The sequence below is a fragment of the Tiliqua scincoides genome, chromosome 1, assembly GCF_035046505.1.
Source record: "Tiliqua scincoides isolate rTilSci1 chromosome 1, rTilSci1.hap2, whole genome shotgun sequence".
Lineage (NCBI taxonomy): Eukaryota > Metazoa > Chordata > Lepidosauria > Squamata > Scincidae > Tiliqua > Tiliqua scincoides.
The window spans coordinates 173,697,077-173,720,563 of NC_089821.1; the positions used below are offsets into that span (position 1 = coordinate 173,697,077).

At 43.7% G+C, this 23,487-nt stretch overlaps 1 protein-coding gene across 1 annotated transcript in view; it reads right to left on the reverse strand.

The window, feature by feature from the left end:
- EYS (eyes shut homolog) overlaps positions 1–23,487 on the reverse strand; it is a 556,153-nt gene that overhangs the window by 521,416 nt on the left and 11,250 nt on the right. Inside the window, 1 exon segment of the mRNA XM_066622702.1 lies at positions 3,998–4,254. Coding sequence (XP_066478799.1) covers positions 3,998–4,254 — 257 coding nt within the window.

Below are 23,487 nucleotides of genomic sequence, written 5' to 3' on the forward strand. Positions count from 1 at the left end.
TAACAGGGGCAGTTTGGGGGTGGTTGGTGGGAAGATTGGGGTGAGAAGAGCCCCACTGAGCAGGCTGAGCCTCAACGTGGTGTAAGGGAACAAATATTCCCTTACTCGGAAGAGAGCTCCAGCCTGCTCAGTTTCAGTGCTGGATACACTGTTGTTGTTGGCAACCTTCAGTCTTGAGAGACTATGGTATCACACTCTGAATGGTGGTTCTGGCACAGCATCTAGTGTGGCTGAAAAGGCTGATTCGGGAGTGCAAACCCCTTCCACACTGGGAGCAAGTGCAGTCTGTCCCTGGTCTGTCTCCCTGGCTATGGGCCTTCCTTCTTTGCCTCTTTGCCTCAGTCTGTTGGCCAAGTGTCTCTTCAAACTGGAAGAGGCCATGCTGCTCAGCCTGCCTCTAAGCGGGCCGCTCGGAAGCCAAGGTTTCCCACTTGTTGAGGTTCACTCCTAAGGCCTTCGGATCCCTCTTGCAGATGTCCTTGGATACACTGTGGGACTGCAAACCCGCTGTGCTAGCATTGGTTAGGATGGGCTGTTCATTAGCTAGGACTTGGATTGTTTAAGGCAATGCAAATGACAAATTCTTCAGTACAAGTTAATATTACAGTGGGCGATTCAGTGTGATTCATCAGTAAAACATCATATTACAGTGGGTCGATGCAGTTCAGGCTTCTATAAATCATGCTTTATTTATTCAAACGTGTATTCATGTTTTATTTTTTTCTCTAATTTTTAAAAATCTCTCATTAAACTGACTTTGTTTTTTTGAGAAAGCTTGTTTGTTCCAAGATTCTTCAGGGTTTTTTGTTCATTCAATAAGTCGTGACCATGTCACTAAAGTGGCTGAATATAGTAATTATGTAGTAAGCTTATCTCTTTGATAAGCTGGTCCCCAGTGCTAGATACTGCATTCAGTACTGTAGCCACAACTGAAGCCCATTTCACACAATTATATTGTAACTGCAGGTATCCTACAGTTATCAAGGTTGTGTGAGTAGGTTCCAAAATTGCGTACAGATTCTGAAGATTGAATCCCATATGTGCAAGATGCTGCTCTAACAAAAACAAACAAAAAAAGTCCTGAGATTAAGTGTCTGGCTAGAATAAACGAAACCCTCTTAACAATTAAGTTCATCATGGTGTGCTTTATTGCCACTGAGAAGCAAGCAGTGGAAGATAATCCCCAATACTATGTCAGTACTTCAGTACATGAAATGACATTCCTCTAGGTCAGGGGTGTCAAACGTATAAGGCCCACGGGCCACATGTGGCCCTGGAAGTAATTTATCCGGCCCCATTATAATTGAGCTCTACCAGTGTGATAATTGGGCTCTCTCATATCTTTAAATTATGAACAAGATTTGCACATTTTCTTTTCTGTCATTTGCAGCCAATGAGTTTCTATGTGATAACAAAGTGCTTCTTTCTGGCCATCATCAATGGTATCACTTCCTGCTTCCGGCCCTCAGCGGATGCCATGAATGCTATCTGGCCCACTACATGAAATGAATTTGACATCCCTGCTCTAGGTCCTGCTATTCTAAATTAGGAGTTCTGAAAGGACTGAAATCTCTCTCTCTCTCTCTCTCTCTCTCTCTCTCTCTCTCTCTCTAAGATTGAATGCCACCTTGATAAGAATTGCAAGCATAAAAATAGGGTAGTCATGGTCACCACCTCAGGCATCAGAGCTCCCAGCAATGCTGCTGGTCTAAGACTTTCTCCTTCTCATACTATGTTCTTCATCATAACAGGCCATACAGAAAATCATTTTATCTCACAGTCTGCCATGCATCTACCCTTTTTCACTTGGCAAAATGATGTCCTATTCTCACTTATCTCAGAATAAGTTCCATTAAACAGAGAGCTATTGCCATCTAGTCTAGTTGTCTGTACAGGTCAACACAATATCTACAATATATTGTTGTGGACTCCTAAAGGAAAATACCACTGATACTGTGGGAAATTGCAGCTATGACCAAGTTTCCAGCTAATTGAATGTGATCTGCAATTTAAAGTTGATTAACACATTTTTTAAATGCTAGTAACATTATTACAAATTGACATGAACAACTGTAATCAATTCACAATGTCTAAAATGTTTTCAGAAAGCAGTCTTCAGAAATCATGATAAAATAAATCCTAATTCACATCTTGTGCTGAGAATATAATTTTGTTCATTTAAGTTACAAAACAGAATGATTTTTATTTTTCAGCAAGCTGTTTTGTAAATTGGCATATTAATTGGGTGCCTACAAGTATACATTTAGAGTTAATGTATTGTTATGGTAATGATATTTAGTAGTATGTGTGTGGGAATAATGGGCACATTTAAATGCAACTACTTGCTGCTGGTGGTCATGCAAATCAGTCTAGCTTGGGATACAAATTATAAATCAATAGTGCATGGAAATTATCTGATACAGCTCTGGAGAACAACACTTTAAAAAATAAGGTGGCTTTTTCTCATTTCCAAGCTAAGAGGGGCATTGTTCAGAGGAGACTTTAGAGTACTTGTGTTTTTTTCTGATGTTATATTTGTGATTGTTCAACTGTGCAGCTTTTTCGAAGGGGGGCAAGCAGGAACTACCTAGTGACGCTAACGTTGTGAACATCTACATTCAAATATTTAGCTGAATAGCAAACGTGTAATGGCACCTTGGTGCTTGCAGAGAGTGACAGAAGGCAGAAATCATCCCTGGGCTGATTTAAAACCTCATTGACTTTTTCTGAGGAAAGCTGCACAATTTTATTTTTTTTAATGTAAAGAATGGCTATCTCCATATCCTTCCCTTTTCAAGGTATGCACTATTACTACATCTTTAAATTCTGGTGACATTTTTCCAAAAACCTCAGGCATACTAGTGCCTGGGTAAGTTGATGAACTTAAAGATAGCCTCCATATGTGTATAACAAGGTTCACAAGAGGCTCAGGTAATGTCATGTTAAATAGATTTGTTGTCATTGCTTTGGCTGTTTCTACTTCAGATTCAGTGTTCTTCAGGCAATACTAAATTGTCCTGAGGCAGTCCTGGCAGTTTTTCCAATGATATCTTTGTTGATCAAGAAATGCTGATTAATTAGACCTCCAAAGTACTCAGCCCAGCAATTTGTCAATTCCATTTTGCCACCAAAGTTTAAAAGGGACATACTGCTGCTTCAGTGGGAATGTAAGCAGAATCAAAGAATGCATAGATCTTCCTCATACCACACTTACCAGCACGAAACTGAAGTGCCTTTATAAACATTTGTGATTTAGCTACAAGATACTAAAGAAACCTTTAGAGCAGTGTTTCTCAAACTTCGAGGGAGATTTACTCTGCCTGTAAGTCTTTGTGGGGGAAGGGCTAGGGCAATGATGCAATCCCCAGGGGGGCATGTTGCTAAGGGGGGGGTGCTTTGTACTTATTTTTAACTAGGTAGGGATGCTGGAGGCTGCAGGACGTGCGGGGAGACCTGTGCAGCCCTCTGCAGCGCTCCACGAAGCAGGGGATCTTCAGTAAAAGCAAGTGCAAAGCACTTCTGTTTTGCCATTGCTCTATTTGAAGATTCCAAGCCTCTGTGAGTGCTGCGGAGGACTGCACTGGACTCACTGCACAACCTGCAGCCTCTAGCAGCTCTACCTTGTTAAAAGTAAGTGCAAAGCACCCCCTCTCCCTCACTTAGTGATGCCCCCCACTCCTCTGAGGCTCACATAGCCTCGCATGACTGCAGGCTACGTTGGGGACCCTGTCAGGAGCCTCACAGAGGCTTGGGCCTAGGACATTTGCCCCATCATTATTAACGGGACGTCCACTGCTTAGGTTATGTGCATCAAGGGTCAAACAAGCTGCTACTTGGGGGGGGGAGCACTGCTGCCCCATCACTATTATAGCCACACCTCTTGGCATTTATAAGCAGCCTCTAAAAGGTTTGAGAACTACTGATATAGACAGTTTTCCAAAGTAGTACTTCACTGTTTGATAAGTATTACGTTTGACAATTACCTTAAGAAACCTACCTTTTTGACAGATACACAATGGAGTCCCATCCACTTGTGCCAGGCAAGTAGAGTTGTTCATACATGGATTGTAGGGTGCGTCACATGGGTTGTAGTGATACTGGCAAGTTCTTCCAATATAAAATGGAGGACAAACGCACAGAAATTGTCCTGGACTGGACTCATGGCAGGTGGCACCATTCAGGCATGGTTCAGAATCACATTCATTTATATCTTCACTACACTGTTGTCCTGTCCAGCCATCTGCACACACACAACTAAAGAAAAACAGAGCACAGTGAAACCAGGTGACAACATTCTTACCTGGCACAGCCCCTTGTTTGTTACCCCATTATTTTGATAGTGTTTTTATGTGCACCAACAGAAAGCTAGTCCAGGCTATTTTTTCAACAGGTGGAAACAAAATCTCTCCAGGTGGAACACATTAACACATTGCAGTTGGCCCCCATTCCATAGGAATTAATGGTGTTCCTTTTTCCCATCAGTATTTTTATAACAGCCAAATATTCATGAGAAAATGAGAATGATACAGAATAGTTGTCTATTGCCTATGCTACAGAATACAGTTGTCTATGACACAGAATAGTTGTCAGACAGACAAAGACAGAACCTTATTTTCCACTTTTAAACTTAAAACCAGAAAACTCATTTATCTCTGAGGATGCTGTGAAGATTAGGGATGTCAAACAGAAGGCCCATGGGCTTAATGTGTGATAATTGGGCTCTCTCATATATTGAAAATATGTTTACAATTTGAACATTTTCTCTTTGGTCATTTGCAGCTAATGAGTTCCAACATGAGCACAAAGCGCTTATTTCTGGCCATTATCTTCTTAATGATGTCACTTCCTGTTTAATGATGTCACTTTCGGCCACAGCAGGTGTCATGAATGCTTCCAGTCTGCTGTATGAAATGAGTTTGACATCCCTGGTGTAGATGGAGCCAGACTTGAGCTATTGCATGTTTCTTCATCATGTGCTCAGCCTTCACTGGCATTTGGGTACTATATACTTCAAGGCTTATCCCCAAGTGCTGAGTGACCATGCACCAGCAGTCTCCCAAAAAATCCCAGTAAGTCAGTACGGGGGTGGGGTGGGGATGGAGCAGGGCTAGGAGGGGAGGAACAAGGTAAAGGGAACAAGGAACAAGGTGTGGGAAGAGCTGTGTGTCAAGGCTGGGAAAGGGGTAGATCAGCGGCGGCAGCTCTGCCCATATCCTATATCTTTCTTGGCCTTCCTTGGTTCACTCAAACTTGTGTCAGCAAAATTGTTGAAAGGCAGTATAGATGAGACTTAGTGCTGTGCTTAAATTACATGATACAAATAAGCTGTGCACTGCTAACCTTTATTATCAGCTCTGAAAGCATATTGATGACAGTCATGACATATGAGGACACTACCAGATCAATTGCTGTTTTCCAATATACGTTAAATGAAAAAAGGTTAAGTCAAAAGGTCTTGCATACCAGCAGGCTGCCACCAGTTTCCATATTCAAAAAGTTCATGTAGAGAGAGAAAAGAGAGTACAGACCAGGGCAGTAGTTACCAAACTTTTTCAACACGGAGCTCCCTTGACCTACTGGGCCAGGGCTGCTCAAACTTTCAACTTTAGGGATGCTGGACCTTTAACAAGTGTATAGAAGAGAGAATTGCAGCAGGTGCAGCTTATCATCTGTGGGATGACAAGTTGCACCTGCTGCATTTCTCCCTTCTATACACTTGTTAAAGGTCCAGCATCCCTAAAGTTGAAAGTTTGAGCACCCCTGTACTGGGCCATTGGCCACAGTTCCCCATTTGGGCTACTATCCAATATATTGTATAGGGTGACGGTTTTTTTTTTTTTTTTTTTTGAAAGGATTCTGCAACTCCCCTGGTTGGTTTCTCCAGCTCCCCAGGGAGCCCTGGTTCACATTTTGGGAACAATGGACTAGGGGCTACTTCAGCAAAATTAATACTAAAAGGAAATGGAGGGGAGGTCCTTCTCATGGCCTGTTCTCCACTGCAGAAAGATGACTTATAGTAATGATAACACCACACCCCATGCATTCTCTTTCTTTAAACGTCATAGTGCTGTTTATATGACATTTACATTCTTTGTTTCTCTAAATTTTAATCAACAGTAACAATTTCAGGACATTTGCTGCAAGACTGCCAAAACAGATCAATATTTGATATTAAAACGAGGATGCTTGTTGGACCTAAGGGATCTTTCTTTGTTCCATGCTTCACTAAAGCAAAATGTCATAGTTCACTTACTTTGGAAGCAATCGACAGCATTTTTCTTCTGTCCCCCTCCCTGGCATTGCAGTCAAATGTTGCCCTTTCATCCTATAGCTGATGTGAAGCATTACAAGTTATGCCCCCATGTGAAGAATGTGACAGAGCTGAGATCTGGCAGACACCCAGAAAGAGTTGCTGGCGTTTTTACCTCTTTTTCCTCTTTTAAACCCTTATGCACCTGTACAGGGGAGTAAAACTGTCTAATCCTCTTTATTAAATTGTTAGAAAGAGTAATTTTTTCCATAACTGCTACATGAAGTTGTTAGGTATCCCAAAATCCTACTTAGATGTCTCAAAAATAACTCAGGACATGGAGCAGAACTACTTTTAAGGCCTGGACCACCCTGGCTGATAAACAGCCCAATCCTATGCCTGCAATATGCTGGTGTATCTCCATGCATGCCAATGCAAGGACAGCCCCACCAGTGTAGAAGTTTGCCCACTGATGGATGCACCATGAATAACAGCACAATGCAGGAAAAATGCAGGAAGGTGGCCAATGTCGCACCCAAATGTAATTTAAGAAGAAATACAGGAAGGATCTGAAAAATTACAGTCTGTACTTTGTAAACTGGTGGAAAACATAAGTAAGGAAATTAAATTATTAAGCATATAAAAGAACAAGTCTTGCTGAAGGAGAATCAGCATGATTTCTGCATAGGTAAGTCCTGCAATCCTCTCCGCACTTACCCTAGTAAGCCCCATTCACTATCATTGTTAAAAACATATACATTGTAGCCTGTAGGAAATTCAGATCCACCCAAACGCAGTCACATACCATGTTGGCATCAAGTCTGATATACTAAAAATAAAATATTGAAATGAATGACGACCCACCTGAAACTGGCTCACAACCCACCTAGTGGGTCCCAATCCATAGTTTGAGAAACAGTTGATTAAGGAATAGGAAATGGGGGAAAAAAAAGAAAATATTCACAGTGGAGGGAAGTAAGAAGTGGGGCAACCCCTAAGGATCTGTTTTGGGACTTGAATTTTTAACATATTCGTTAACAATCTAGCACATGCCCACCCTTGGCACAATCTGGGCTAAGCAAAAAAATTCCACTCTCTCTGGAGTAAAGCAAAAATGCCTACCCAGCTCCCCTTGCAGGTGACCAGCCAATCTTCAGTCTGGTTCCAAAGAGTGGGTGGTTTGGCTCATCACATGACAGAACAAGAGTGGTGCCTTCGGCAAGACATCCTGGGCCCACCAACTGTGGCCCAGTCATTCAACTGCACCTGTGGGGCTGAAAACAGGAAACAAATGCACCCTGCCAATATGCATGGGAGTAGAGTGGCATTATTGTGATTCATCTTAGTTTGGTTATACTCCAGCCAGAGATTATCTACTTCCCTGCACACAAGCGAAATTTATGCAATCATCATTTTGAAACCATTATTTGTTTCAAATAGCATGTACATGCACTGGTGAGCTCTGCCCTTGTATTTAAGAGTAAGGACTCTCTTTTCCCAAGCGGCTTTAGAAAATCCCATGAAGGAAGACAGAGGCTGGGCTATTTTGATCATGTCCAAAGGCTTTAAAAGGATCCAGATATAATGATGTAACTGAAATGGGCAGTTCCGAGCTCATAAAGGTTCACATTAATTAGACGTCAACAACTGCCCTTCCATTTTATTGAACACTAAAAACAAATCCCAGTCATAAATTGTCACACATCTTACAGAAAATAAGTGTGTAATTTTAATGGGGCTTTAAAGACAAACATATAATTACATTGCTAATGGTACCTGTTTTACAGTTCTCAGAAAAGCTGAGAGTTGGGAAGCACATTAAAAATGAAGTATATACCATTGTGAATGGGTTGATTGTAATCCCTTAGAGCAGTGTTTCTCAAACTGTGGGTCGCGACCCACTAGGTGGGTCATGAGTCAATTTCAGGTGGGTCTCCATTCATTTCAATATTTTATTTTTTAATATATTAGACTTGATGCTACCATGATATGTGACTGCATTTGGGGAAATGTGACAGACCTGAACTTTTAAGAAACTACTCTGTATATTCTTTTAACAATGATAGTAAATGGTACTGTACAGTGGTTACACTGATAATTCAGAAACTCATAAAATATCCCCTTGAAAACTACACAGACATACTGTGAACTCTGCCTAGATGGTAGAGACTGACAATCAGCCACTGCTTATATAAAAACCAGGTCAAATATTCTGTCACACTCTAGTGTGATCAAGAAGCAGAACCCAGGTTGGAGCTGGGCAGGTGAAAGAGCAGGGCTATGCAGATAGCGGCTCCCATTTCAATGGCAGAGGGATGCATGCATGTAGTTACCAGGGGAATCAAGTAGGTGTAGTCCCCCCAAATGGTCTTCCCTAGTGTGCCTTTCTACCTTATTCCACATGAGCAGTCTTGGGCATTTGCTTTGGCATGGGAAAAGCAGATAATGAATGAATGAATGAATGAATGAATGAATGAATGAATGGTGTTCTGCTTCACTCCTATGAGAAGTGAAACACTGGGGGCACAACTGCAGTGAGAGTTAACTGGCTCTCCAAGACCCTCCCCCCACTGTCTTTATTAACATGAGACTTATTAAGATGGGAGTTTATATTTCAGCTGAATACCAACACTATCCCCACACATATGTTCAGTAAATATTCATGTTCGGATTGTGGCAGCTCACCTTGCCCCCTACTGCATATGTGGTGCTCACACATTGATTGTCTGCACAGGGTCCTCATTCCACAGAGCTCTAGGTGTGTAGTATTCAGTTGCAGTCTGAACTCTGAGCACTTCTATTGCACAGATTGCATGATCAGAGTTTGTGCATGTACATCCCTATGCAGAAGTTGTGATCAGTGCATGGATAGCTGGTGCATGAAGGGTTATCAGGAATATGTACATTCCATCCCAGACATTTATTTAAACATGCAAGAGGTTGTGCAATTGAATTCAAATTGGTTTCACATCCCAAGATCAAAAGATAAATGTGCCAAAGATCACAGAATCCAAATATAATTATTTTTTTCACATGATTGGATGAAGTCCTCATAAAGATATCACTTAAAAGATACAAACTGTAAAAAAGCTAATTCAGAATACTTGGGTATGCCCCCCCTTTTTTTTAACACTGTGCAGGAAAGATAAAGCTCAACCATGAACAAGAGCTACAAAAATTCATAATTAACTGAGCTTTCAGTCCTGTGTATCTACCTAAAATTATAATAGCAGTTTGCCATTCAAGCAGCAAACGGGTATTTTAACAAAAAGTCACAATATTGTGAATCACATCAACAGAATGGGAGAAACATAAATGGGACCACTTCTTTTAGAAAAGAAAAGAAGTCAATATTAGTGATATCCAATATGCAATGACATGTGTCACAGTGTTAACAAATATTGCATCCAAAAGCTAGAATGTTTGTTTTCCTAATAAACCCATCTGTTGTGCAGCAGATTTCATGAGCGTAATCAAGACACCTACTGCAGTAAGAAGAATCAAGCTAGGCCAGTCCATCTGGGTGGGATGAATAAATAAAAGGTAACAGTGCACATGGGGCTGCCCTTGAAGGCAGTCCAGGCACTTCCATTGGTTCAGAGCTCAGTATATGGGTTTTGATTGGAGCGGCTTCAGACTGAGTCAAACTGCTAGTTCATGTAGGTCAGTACTGCCTATGCCAATTGGCAGCAACTCTCCAGGGTTTCTGGAAAGGCATTTCTCCCTGGAGCGATCAGGGACTGAAACTGGAGCCGTCTGTGTGCAGAGCATATACTGTACTACTATGCCACGGCCCCATCTCCAAATATTATGCCAGTCCTTTTCAATGGTTATCCATAAACTTCGGGACTCAGTTCTAAGTGGTGTCTTTGCTCTTCTTTCAAGCCCCAAATGGCTTGGAACCAGAACAAGTCTCACCTCCTCTTCTCCAGGAGCCTGCCTGAGAATTCGGTTTCTGAGGGTCTCGTCTCTCTGCTATCAAATTTAGGGTGTTGATTCAGGACCGGCCCAAGATCTCCCAGTACCTGGTGGCAGTGTGTCAAATTGCTCAGCTACTGTGGCTGTTGCTGCCCCCTCCCCTCTCTAGATTCAGCAAGGAAGAGAGTGGAAGAGGAAGTGTGGAGGAAGAAAAGAATGGTGGGCTGAATTGTAGTCCACCCAGCTCTTCTCTTTAAATAGAGGCACAATCAACTTTCCAGCAACTGGCATGTGCTGCATCCTGCAGTTGGGGGGCAGTCACAGAGGGCCTCCTCAAGGTAAGGCAATGTTTGTTCACTTACCATGGGGAGTTGCATTGCCCTTACCTTGGTGCTGGAAAGTTGGTTAGGATTGCACCCTGAATGAATGAATGAATGAATGCGGAAAAGAAGAGCTGAGTGGGCTACGGTGCTTTCCAACAATCCAATATTTATATACTGCCTTCCTCTGTTTTTGCACAGCATGCAACACAGTTTACGTAGGCAAACAAATGTTAAACTACCATCTTTTGATGAGGTTTTACAATATTGTTCTGTGAGAGGCACTCACGGAACTCTCGGTTCACCAGGTATTTCCCTTCATGGTGTGGTTATCTCTTTTGGCTGCATGCCTTCAAGCTTCCACAGACAACTGCCAATCAAGCCCAGACAGGCTCTCAAAGTCTTAACAATTCTTACTAACCGACCTCTCCACACTCCCCCGCTATCTCACTGCACGTGGCTCATCAGCAACTCCATCCTCTCACAACAAGTGATGGCACTTTGGCTTTGCATCTGCCCTCCAAGGGCATGACCTGAGTTGCTCCTGCATAGCTACTGGGGCAGTATGACAGCTCAACCTCCAGACCACACTTCCTTTTCTATTCTTTTCCTCTTTTTCATTTGGAATCCAGGGAGCCAGGAAGGAGGAAGTAGCACTATAGCAGAGGTTGGCAGAGGCAGGTCCTCCCTTTTATCCATTACCTGCAACAACTGTCTCAGAGGCCAATCCTGGGCTTGACGCGCTGGCTTACCGCCAGCCCACACTGTCGCAAATGTGCCGTAAGGCACGTTTGTCAGCCTTACTGCCAGGTGAGCCCCCATGCCAGCCCAGCGCTGGGCTAGCGCCAGGTGGGCACCTGAACTCCGCTGCTCGGCGCTCACATGGACTGCCAAGCTGCGGCATGGTAAGTGGGGGTGGGGGTAGATGGGGAGGAGGTGTTCCGGGGAGGGGGAAGGTGGGCAGAGGGTGGAGAGGGGGTGGGGAGGAGGCGTGACGGGGAGGTGGGAGGCAGGGAGAGGGTGGGCGGGAGGCGTGCCGGGGGAGGGAGTGGAGAGGGAGGGTGGAGGTCTGCTCCAACGAATCCTGTCTGTTCGTGTGGGGCTCAGCACCCTACACGAATGCTTTTACCTTACTGCCGACCTTTTGGTTGGCGGTACACTGAGTTGCCCCATTGTGGGACTACTTCCCTCCTCCCAAGGTGCCACCTGCAGTAGCCCATGGTGCGCAGGATACGGCAGCACCTATTTTTGGTGCCGCCGAAGCTGCGCGCCATGGGAGCTCAGGATTGGGCTGTCAGTCAAAGTCAGGCCAGCCTTGAAGTGGCTACTTGATGAAGGGCTTTTTGGATGGCATGCCCAGACCTTTCACCTAACAAGAGATATAACCCAATACTCCTAGTCCCACTTCTGTTTGCTTTTGTATGGACAACAACTTGTTTCAATGGACTTTTTCCAGAACAATGCCCTTTAGTCTCTTGTTGGTTTCTTAGCTTTGCTGGGGCTGTTGTTTGATGGTTTATTAATTGTGTTATTCTTTTTCATGGCTCTTTTATGGTAAGCTGCCTTGAGGGCTCTATAGAAAGGCAGGGAAGGATTTCTAGGAAGAAAGAGAAATGGCAAATCCAGGCCATCTACTAGGTTGAATTGTTGGGAAAAATAAAATAACCAAGATAAAAAAATTACATATGACATGTAAACCTGCATGAGCCAGTTACAGCTTAAACTGTTGCAAGATAAATTATCCCATTTTTAACTCAGGTTTTCTTTATGAGTAATTTCTGAAGAGCAACCCTATCACTATTTTATTACTGCCCTTTTCAGAGATTATAGAAGAGAGAGCAAAATATTTCATGACTCTCAGGCAGATGTGTGCCTTTTAAACATGGAGGTTTTTTAAAAAAAAATTCTCTGCTTCATGAACGTCAGAGATAGTCTTCTTTTAAAAACTTTTATTGCTTTCTTTACACAGCCAAAGAGGCATTTAATGGAGGCCAATATGATAATTACACATTCTGAATGTGCCTGCTTTTGTATTAGTAAGAAGAAAGTCTTTTTATCATAGAAGGCTTGTCCTAGCACATTGTTTGCAATACTCGTTTTCTATAATACTTATTGATCTAACATAATAGAACAATTTAAATTGCACCCAGAAACAAGATAGCTATAAAATAAAATTCAATTATCTGTAAAAACTTGTAGGGGAGGGGAAAAAAAGGATGTTGATTTCTAAAATTCACTTACATTGGCAGGATTTACCACTAGTAATAGATTCTCCCCCCAAAAAGCTATTTTCGAAGAAAAGTAATATGTACAATCCTTATGTGTACATTTCTTAAATGGATAATTTTTCTCTTTGTGCAAAATAATTTAGGAGTAGCATACTTGATAGTGTTTAACCAGTGAAGTCAAATCGCAATGTAGGAAGAATGTGCTGGTTCATTTTTGGAAGAGAGAGAGAGAGAGAGAGAGAGAGAGAGAGAGAATAATCTATATTTGAATATATGAAAAATAATGTTTCTCTACAATTTTGCTTCTGAAAAGAGGGGCAGTCTCATTATTGATGTTGAACAAGAATTATAACAGTGAACAATTCAGCAAAAGGTAGTTAAGGCTTACAACCCACTGATGTTAGTGGAACTTAAAGGACGCCATTATATGCGTATGCCCCATTGATCCCAATTGGATTTATTTCCAACTAACTCTTGCTTGACTGTTCCACTTTATAGAACTTCAAAGGCCTTACTACATGAGCTGCATAATAGTCCCAAGGATCAGGCTTGCGAATTCTAAAATCTGGCACAATGGGTTCAGCTGGGCCCACGTGCCTCAATGAAACAGTTCCTTTCTGTAATTTACATCCTATAGGCTTTCAGCCTGTAACAAAATCCAGGCTGCCTGAGGCAGAACACTGCTCCACTGCTCCCCCTTACCTAGCTCCTTCTTCTTTGTGGACTCTTGAATCAAAGCAGGAAATATGAAGCATGCTGGGTTTGTTCCCAAAGCACTCTATACTTCCTCCTTTGCTTAGAGTCCACATGGAGGAAAGAGCAATAAACCAGCTGGTGGAGGAAGGTCAGGGACACTGATTGCTGCTCTCCAAGGAATCAGAAAGCAGCTATCTCACTCCTTCCTCTGCCCAGGCTCTTTATGCAAAACAGGCAACACAGGGAGTGCTGGGAGCATGCCCTCCATCCCCTGCTTTGATTAAAGGGACCAGGAATGAAGCTGGTGACATCCAAGGAGGTAGAATGGGAGGTGAAATGATGAGCATTGGTTCACTGCTCCTCCACTCAGGCCTCAATCTGCCAACCAATGCAAATGGCTCATTTGCATCACGGATGGGCTGCCCACACCCAGTCACTCTCAGATGCCACCAGCTTATCCCAGTCTGACTCTATAGTATAAATATATTTTATACGCATGGTTTTAGCTCATGGCTGTAACCAACCTGGACCAAATTCTGATTATTTTATGGAATGCCCTCCATAAATAATACAGACCCATATGACAATACTACTGTACTATACTATTATACCAGAAGTGGGGGGGTTTTGTATTGACAGTTTTGTATATCTGTAAAACAAAGAAACAGGGTGGCTGGGGGGGGGGGGAGGAAGTTGCATAGAGTTTCTGTTAGGCAGCATAGCAGAGAAGGTAAGATGGGAAATTTAGTCCCCCCTGTTCACAGAGTGTCTGGACACTGTTGTGCATACTGACATATGCACCCAGGACTCAACAGATGCTCTACTACAGTACCCGGTGAACGATGTCCCCATTCACAATTTGAAGAAGCTGGGGAAAAGTTGGGGAAACAAGAAATGCTTATCTGGGGCACTTTTGAAGGGAATGAAATGCATCCAATCATGAATAGATTTGGAGGTCAGAAGGATCTAAGCCCACTTCTAATTGTATCTGCAGGGAGTGGGGCAGTAGAATATTCAGATTCCGTATCTGAACTTCCCTAATTAGAATTCTGCCCCATCACTAACAGGAACCTCCAGAGCAAGTGTTTGGAGGATCAGATAACGTGTGTGCTTCAGAAATAGCATGCTTGTTTCCAGAAATGGAATTGTAAGTTTTATTAATGACCTTTTGTGAAAAGAAAAAGTATGACTCTTAGCAGTGGTTCTACATGTTATACATTTACATGAAATTGCTTATAACTCATTCTCCATGGTTCAATGGGATTTGATGCCAGTGGCAATTCCTGTAATACTTTCAAAATTTTGCTTCTTTCTGTATGTCATAGACATTGGCCATGCATGAAATATCTCATCTGTACCAAACACTGATGGATGGATTTTCCTTTCATTTCTAATGAGCCATTGTAAAGTGCCTGCACCATTTTATATTTGTTTGTTTAAACTTCATATTTTACTAGGATTTCTCTAAAGATGTCACTGTGCTTTCAGAAAACCATTGAATCAAGGGCAAAAGAACAAACAAAATTGATTTTGTTATGACTCATCTGCAGCAGACATGTATTACAAAGGTTTTAGATTAGAAATAATGAGGTCACTAAGTTTCTTTTTCTGCACTTTCTCCCTGGTATTCTTCATTCTCTGTTTATTTGTTCTGTAATTTCAACTTTTCTCACTCAAAGACAAAGCAGACAGTCCAAGTAGCAGTAATTGTGAATATACACAGCCAAGTCTGCCTTTTTTTTTTTTTTTTTCTTATGCCAAGAAGTGAGTGTTAGGCTGAGTTCATGCATTACCAGTTTGGCTTGGTTGCCTTTTTTCAAGGATGCCACTCTAGAAACATTAAAAGCATGTAGTATGAATGGATCCCATGGATATAACCCATCCTAGCACTTTTCCAATTGAGCAGTGGATGCTGGCAGGGCTAGTAATGTGATCATGGCAACCCCAAGTTACCCATGTGATATGGATTCTAGCCACAGGAAGACATGGAGGGAATATATAACTATGGCTGCAGGCCTTCACACACTTCCCTGTAAGTCCCATTGAATTTAATGAGGCTTACTGCTATATAGACATGCATAGGTTTATGCTATAAATGAAAGAGCACATGCTTTATAAGGCAATTATCTCAAGTTCATACGCTGGAATCTCCAGTGAAATGAATCTCAGAAAGCAGGGCTGAGTCAGACCTCTGCCAGAGCCCTTGCAGATCTTCTTTCTGTCGGAACAGACAATACTGGATTACACAGATCAGTGGTGTGATGGAGGATAAGGCAGTCATATCTGAGCCACTTGTATGCAAGGGGCAACCAAATAATCCTGGTAATTCATATCTTTATAGCGTCTTATTTGGAAAGGGCTCACTTGATATTTTGGGCTCAGATGGGGGATCCAGGAGATGTGTTCTGGAGCGAGTCTAGGAAAGGGGAGGAGCTGCCTCTATACAACCCAGAAGAGGCTGTTGGAAGCTCAGAAAACTGCCTGGACCCTCATAACACAGCAGTTTCACTGCACAACAGTAGGGGAAGCTATTTTGGGCTTTAAAAAAATTTCTGGAGTGTTTATTGAGTTCTACACATTTTTAAAGTTGCCTAAAATGGAAATGCGCAAGATAGGGTGAAATCGGGTGTTAACTGGTGTCAACAGTGGCCCCTTGCTCTGACAGGTCTGGGAAGCATGGGGTTAAAACCAGGTCCTTAGCATACAGTGAGTGTGCTACACAGCTGCAGCCACTAGAGGCAACAAAGTCTTCAAAGATAAAAGCAGCACCTGGAGAAGGGAGAGTGTATGGGTGCAGAAGGAAGGAGCTTGGAGAAACTGAGAAAACAAGAGGAAGGAGCCTGGAGGAAAGAAGATTACAGGCTGACTGATGGGCTGAACGGAGACTGTGGAAGACTGCTGGAGCAGAGACTGCTGGAGACTAGTGTGTGGTTGCCACACCCAAGAACTGCTGAGGACCAAAGTGTTGCTGCAGTGGCCAGAGAAGCTGCTGGTGGGAGAGCGAAGGAAGGAGGACCTCTGCAGGTTGAACCACCCTGGTGGTGGGTCAGTAACCAGCAGTGCTTTCTGTAGAATTAGGGCTGTTTCGAGAGGGTAGCTAATTAGATTAAATTGGGCATAGGTTCTCTAGGCCAAGTTTGGAAAGGGAGTTTGGCAAAACCAGTGCCCCAGTATGTGTGGGAACCACAGATAACTGAAGCCGTGGATGCTGAATCTGTGGGTGCAGTTTATAATATACACCTGCAATCTCTAAACCAATATTCAGTTTAGAGGGAATAACTGATACAAACTGACACCATCCTGAAATTTATCATTGCAATAACTGTTAGCTCTCTGCCCATGCTGAGCCAGAGACAAAGCTAACCTGTTGGTTTATGGAAAGTTGCAGGCAGCTGAGTCACACTGAGTCAGCAGAATTACTCTGCACCTGAGCCTGCCACACCCTAGTTAACAGGGCAGAATCTGATTGGATGCTCAGAGTACTTGAACCTCAGTCTGCAGTTCCACCAGTGCAGTAGGTGTTAAACTGAGATACTGCTGCTGGAGACTTTAACAAACTGATAACTGTGTGTATATGCTGTGACTGACCTTGGACTGACTGACTGTGATTTGTGGATACTGATTTGGATAAGGTAAAACTGGACTGCTGTACTCTTTGTGTATGACCTGGACTGTATTTTGACTACTCTGTATGTGAAACTCTTTGCTCTAATGTATGTACATCAGCTACTTCTGCTGTGTCTGCCTTTTTTGCATGCTGCTCCGCACTGGGACACGCCCAAGGTTCCTCCTTACAAACCCTAACAATAACTAATAATGTTTTCTGGAGTGTTTATTGAGCTCCACATTCATTGGATCAGAACCATTCTGGTGGCCTTGGGCTTCCCTTCATCTGTCCTTCTAAAGGAACCCAATCACATCTGCATACTCATGAGTGGTTCAGTGGCTCATGCACGTATGGCTCTGTTTTGGTTTTTTTGGACTCAATATGTCCTCCTTGCCAGCCTTCAGCTTGTCAGTTTCACAACTCACCAATAATCAGGTTGCAACCCACTGGTGGGTCATTATCCACAGTTTGGGAAACACTGCCCTAGTAATGTAGTTCAGGATCAAAGGAAAGTTCACAACACAGTAGTTTCTGTAATCCTACTTGCATTCCTCTCTAAAATCCCACTATACATGGGTAACTCCCCAAAAAACAAAAACAAAAACACAACTTATACCACACTGCCAACATTCATCCAGTGTGAACTCATAAATGTGCTTCCATCTGACAGGTGTCAAATATTGCCCACATTGCATCTTATAAAATGTCCCCTCAAATATAAATTTACTAAACATTTTCCTACATTCTCCCAAAGCCATTTGAAACCAGTTTGAAAACATTTCCCTTCCTCCCCTGAATTCATCCAATCCTCAGCTAGCGTTGCTTTATTATTCATCTCTTTATAAGTTTCCTCTCAGATGCAAATATGGGGTGGGGGGGGGAACTTGCCCTCTCCCCTACCATTCTCATCATGAAAGTTTGCTACTATGAAATCAAAAGACTTGTGTATATTAGTATGCAGAATAATATGCCACTGGCATTGCTCTGAAGTGTCTTACCACCAGACAGAGAGACAATTGGAGCATTTTTTTTCTTATCATGAAAATGTGACATGACACTGTCTTCATTACTGAAAACAGTTTTCCTTGTACTGTTTGGCATGATAAATCCAACTACCTATAGGAAGGGAGTCAGCCTCTCACAGTCACTGTCGTATATTTTCCGTTTCTGTCCTGCCAGCGGCTGAGTCCTAACTGAGAGTACAGAATTTTATTTTAGCTGCAGGAATGCAGATAATCTGTTGGTAAAGCCAATTCATAAACTGGATTGTTGTAATACACATTGTTGTTTGTTGCTGGCAACCTTCAGTCTCGAAAGACTATGGTATCGCGCTCTGAAAGATGGTTCTGGAACATCGTCTAGTGTGGCTGAAAAGGCCGATTCGGGAGTGACAATCCCTTCCACACCAGGAGCAAGTGCAGTCTGTCCCTGGTCTGTCTCCCTGGCTATGGGCCTTCCTTCTTTGCCTCTTTGCCTCAGACTGTTGGCCAAGTGTCTCTTCAAACTGGGAAAGGCCATGCTGCACAGCCTGCCTCCAAGCGGGCTGCTCAGAGGCCAGGGTTTCCCACCTGTTGAGGTCCACTCCTAAGGCCTTCAGATCCCTCTTGCAGATGTCCTTATAACGCAGCTGTGGTCTACCTGTAGGGCGCTTTCCTTGCACAAGTTCTCCATAGAGGAGATCGCATCCTCGGCATCACCTGGCAGGACAAAGTTCCAAACAACACAGTCCTGGAACGTGCTGGAATCCCTAGCATGTAATACACATAACATGGGGCTATCCTTACAAACAATCTGTTCAAAAGGTCTAAAATATGGCTGGCAGGATGCAGGGTGGGGCCTAGAGAGTGAATTTAGTTATGCTAATCAATATCACTGAATGCTAATTTGTTTCAGAGGTCAGTTCACAATGCTGGTTTAGATCTCTAAATAGCCGGGCAGCCCAATCCTGAACTGCCCAGCGTGTGAGGCTGCAGTGGCGCCAAAAATGGCTGCCGCTGCATCCTGCGTGCTCCAGGCAGCTGCCTCCTCCTCATCCTCAGGAGAAGAAGACTTTCTTCCCCTTCCCCTGGGTAAACTGAGTAGCCCCACAATGGGGCTACTCGATTCTGCTGTGACACGCTCTATGACGTATGGCAGAAAAGAGGAACATGAACATAACTAAGCTATGTGATATGTGACATTTTGATAGCATAATATGCCTTAACCAAGTGGCATTTTATTTCGTTCCAACAATGCTGCTGATCAAGTTTACTGGTCGGCATAGAACACTCCGATGGAGCCCTCTACACTGCTTACAAGTGGCGCAGAAAGCTCCATTGACACCTTGGCCACATGCGGGTGGTAGCTGCGTGGAAGTAATTGTGGTGAAGATGACATCACTGCAAGTACTTCTGGGTCAGGAGGGTGGAAAAGGGTGTGAGGGGGCGGAGAAGGGGGGTTTCCCCGGGCCCCGAAACCCCCAGGAACGTCACTGAACCACACCTCTTTTGCTGAATACTGAAGATGACTCTGTTTTGGGAACTGGAAACCAGAGATAGATTTCTAGTTGTGATTTAATAATATACCTTGTAATGTTTAAATGGTATCGTAACAGGGGACTGGTTCAGACAAGCCTTTAGAAATCTGACTGGCCCCATATGGTAAAAGGCAAGTGCACTCATGGAGCACACTCATCCTGGCTCCTCCTCGTGTGTCATGGGGAATTCAGGGCACTTTCTTTAATTGCATGGCAGGGCAATTTGTCCAAACCATGCTGATAAACCTTCTCATAAACCTCCATTAGTGCACATGACTTGCACATTAGTGCACATGTGGGGCCCACTGGACATTTCAAGTACCATATAAAGCAGCCCAGAATGCTTTGAGCATCTCTAGAGGCAACTCCTGATGGGGAGAAGTTGGGGCTTGCGTGGAGAGGGGCAAAGGGGAATTTGTGGAGAGGCTAAAGCCAGAGAGAGCTCTGGGATCTTAATGGTTTGTGTAGGTGTGGAAGGAGCCATGCTGAATGCAAGGCCTGTGAGGAGGGCTAGTGAGAGATTGCTTGCTATCTTTGTATCTCTGCAGATTAATGACACCTGTTGTTGTCTAATTGGCTGCTTGTCATCTCTGAAGAACAATCAACCTGGTTCATCCTCCGGAATAGGCTGCAAAGCTACATCATAGTATCTTGGTTGGTATCAAACAATCACACTCTTCAGAAGCCAGCTGGGCAGCTGGCATCTAAAGTACAGTGGATATAGACATGAAGCAGGGCCTTCTCTACTGCTGCATCAATGCTAGAACTCTGTCCCTGGAGAAGTTCACCCTGCTCTTTCCTTTACCCAGGCATTAACCCCAAAAGTACACATGACACTGAGTTTGGTGTTAACTAGGGCTGTGTATATTGATTATGATGTAATACAACCAATCAGCAAATGGAGGGGGTTGTGTCTTGAAATCCACTGATTAAGTACAGGCCCCTAAACTTGGAGGAGACAGCCTGCCAAAGCCTTCCTTTAGGAGAAACTGCCCTGACTCCAAACCCAAGATCACCCTGCAGTTTCCCCAGTTTATCACCACCAACCTCTCGGGGGGGGGGGGGATGGTGTCAAGGACACTAACTGTTTCACCCAACCCAAGTTGGGGAGCCTTTGGGATAGGCCTTCCAGCTCAAACCTGAGGGTTGAGCTAGCGACTGGTTCTGGTCTCTCCACCCCCCGCCCCATGACTGTTGCTTGCCTAAAGGCAGACACCAGATCTCTACTCTCTGACCTGCACTATACCTGCCAGTCAAATCCAACCTGCCTAACAACTCACCAGTGAACACAGTCAAGGACAGGTGAAAAGAGCTCTCTCCTAGGCCAATCTGGAGTGAAGCAAAAAGTTCCTATTCAGCCCCAAAAGATGCCAGGTACTCTCAGACTATGTCAAATTGTGGGTGGATTGGGCTCTTTGCAGTCTGAAGCCGAATGGCAGAGGGAGGCCATTGCACTGGAAGAGAGCAAACCTTGGACCTCCCTCATGCCTGCCTATCCAATCACAGCCCTAACATCGCCCCACATGTTGGATCCACGTACGGAGGTAGAACTGGGCAAGGATTGGGCTGAGGTCTGGCATTCTGGCTTTCAGGTTCCAAGCTAAGCTGATCAACTTCTGGGGGCTTCTGGAGTCTTTTGACAGGTTGTCATCCAAACCGTTTAGCTGTGACCTATATTTTAATTGGTTTGTTTTTATACGATGCTTGTAAGTCACCTTGGAGATGTTAAATCAAAAAGCGGGTATGAACGGCTTAAAACAGATGAAGGAAAAACTGTGGTCAGTCCCGATAACAAATGCTATAATTGCTGATTGAAACAGTTTAAGGCTGCAATCCTATTCACACTTGCATGGGAGTAAATCCCATTGAATTGAACAGAACTTACTGTCAAACAGACATGCACAGGATTGTGCTGTCAGTCAAGCATCACAGCAGCTTTGCATAAGGACTGGCTCCTACTGGTCATTTCCCTTGCAAATTGTATCGCAAACAGGCTTCTCCCTAAATGCCTGGATTTCTCACTTTACCATGAAACCGGAAAGTAAATTGGAATATGAACGTTAATGTCAGTGCTGAGTTCAGCCTGCCTTCTGCTCCTATTGGCACTGCTTTAAACTGTTGTTGCTTTGCTGCCGTCCAGCGCACCTTCCCCAGAAGCAGTCAACAGCTTCAGCCACAGATGGAGAATCTGTGTAGTGCTTACTGGTCCCAGATGCCAGGCTCTGGAACACTTCTTGCTAGCAGCATCTGGCTGTTTTGCTGGCTATTCAGCTATGTTTCCTAGCCAGCTCTTCCTCTGCATTCGCACAGAGCTGTGTCTCAGACCAGTTTATAGTTTGGCTATTGCACTACTGGCTGGCCTTGAGTTGTGCCCACAGTGGAAGTGAGAAGAAAGAGCGCTCGAAGTTGAGTAGGAAACAGACTGCAACTTCATTACATGTATATCCAATAAAGGAAAACATTCATGCAGTAGACATGGTGCCATCAGGCAGACCGAGTGCCAGACATGTTTGACATGAATGCAAATGCAGAAGAGTACAAGGGAAGGTGAATGGTTCCTCCAGCTTCCAGCTCTGTATTGGCTGCCTTCATCCATTCACCTTGAAGTTTGTGGGTGCCTCATCACACTCCTCCAGATCTATGGCTGGGACCTTAAAGCATGGAAACCTTACACATTGCCAGTGTTAACAAGTAATCGTAACACTACGCAAAGAGAGGATAAATAATATAATCCCCCAGAAGCACCATGGGAAAAAACCCCAAATGCTGCAAGTCACTGAAGGCAATGCATTAAAGGTGTAACTTAATTGTATCATTGACTGTGGTGGTTTTGCATTTTATTACATACAGGAGGCGCAATTTAGATCAAGACTGTGGCAGTGGCAGAGAGTTGGACCGAAAAAAATTGGGATCAGTTGTGGTCAGATTCAATATTGCAAGACAATTTGCCATAGGTAATTGCAGCAAGAGTGGGGACCCCATCTCCCCTTCCTGTAAAAAATCAATTTATAAGCTGCTTAGGAAATCGACAGATAAATATGTAAAGAATTAATACTTTGAAATTAAGAGCAAGTTCCCATTGACTAAGAAACTCCCTCACCCCATGTGTAGAAAGCTTGTAACTGTATGGGGCTGAAAACTGAAAATGACATTCCCATTACTACCACACTCCATGTTGGTGTGCTAGTGGGATTCATGTAGCATTGCATCATGGCACCTTCTTTTACCTATACCTGCAAAGACTACATCCTACTCAGCAAAGGAAAGGTAAAGCCTGCCTCTGAAATTCTTCTTTCTATCTTGTTCTCTATTTCTCTCCATCTTCCCCTATCCAATACATTTTCTTGCTCTTTTGAATCTTCTGTCATTTAATCCCAATTCTCCCATAGCTCTAGAGCAGTGGTTCTCAAATTTCCCAGGAGTTTTACTCCTGGGGTAAGTCTTTGCAGGGAAGGGAGTGAGGGCGGCAACAGGATCCCCAGGATCGTGTTGCTAACGGGGGTGGAAGGGGGTGCTTTTACTTACAGATGGCTGCAGGACATTGCAGCAGGTTTTGGGAGCCCTATGCAGCTTCCTACAGGGCTCCCCATGCTTAGAACATTGAAAAAGTGAGCACATAACATTTCCTCTTTCCGTTCACAACTAGGAAGTGTTTTGCGCCCGTTTTTTCAGAGTTGTAAGCATTGGGGAGCCCTGCAGAGGGCTGCATGGGGCTTGCCACACCTCCTGCAACGTCCTGCAGCCACCTGTAAGTAAAAGCACCCCTCTTCTATCCCCATTAGCGATGTGATCCTGGGGATCACGTCGCTGCCCTTGCTCCCTCTGCTGCCCCTTAAAGGGATGGGGGACCCTTTACACGACCCTTTACACAGAACCACTGCTCTAGAGTGCAATTCATTTTTTTTACCTATCACACTCCAGGCCAGACAACCCTTTCCCTTCTTGTCAATATC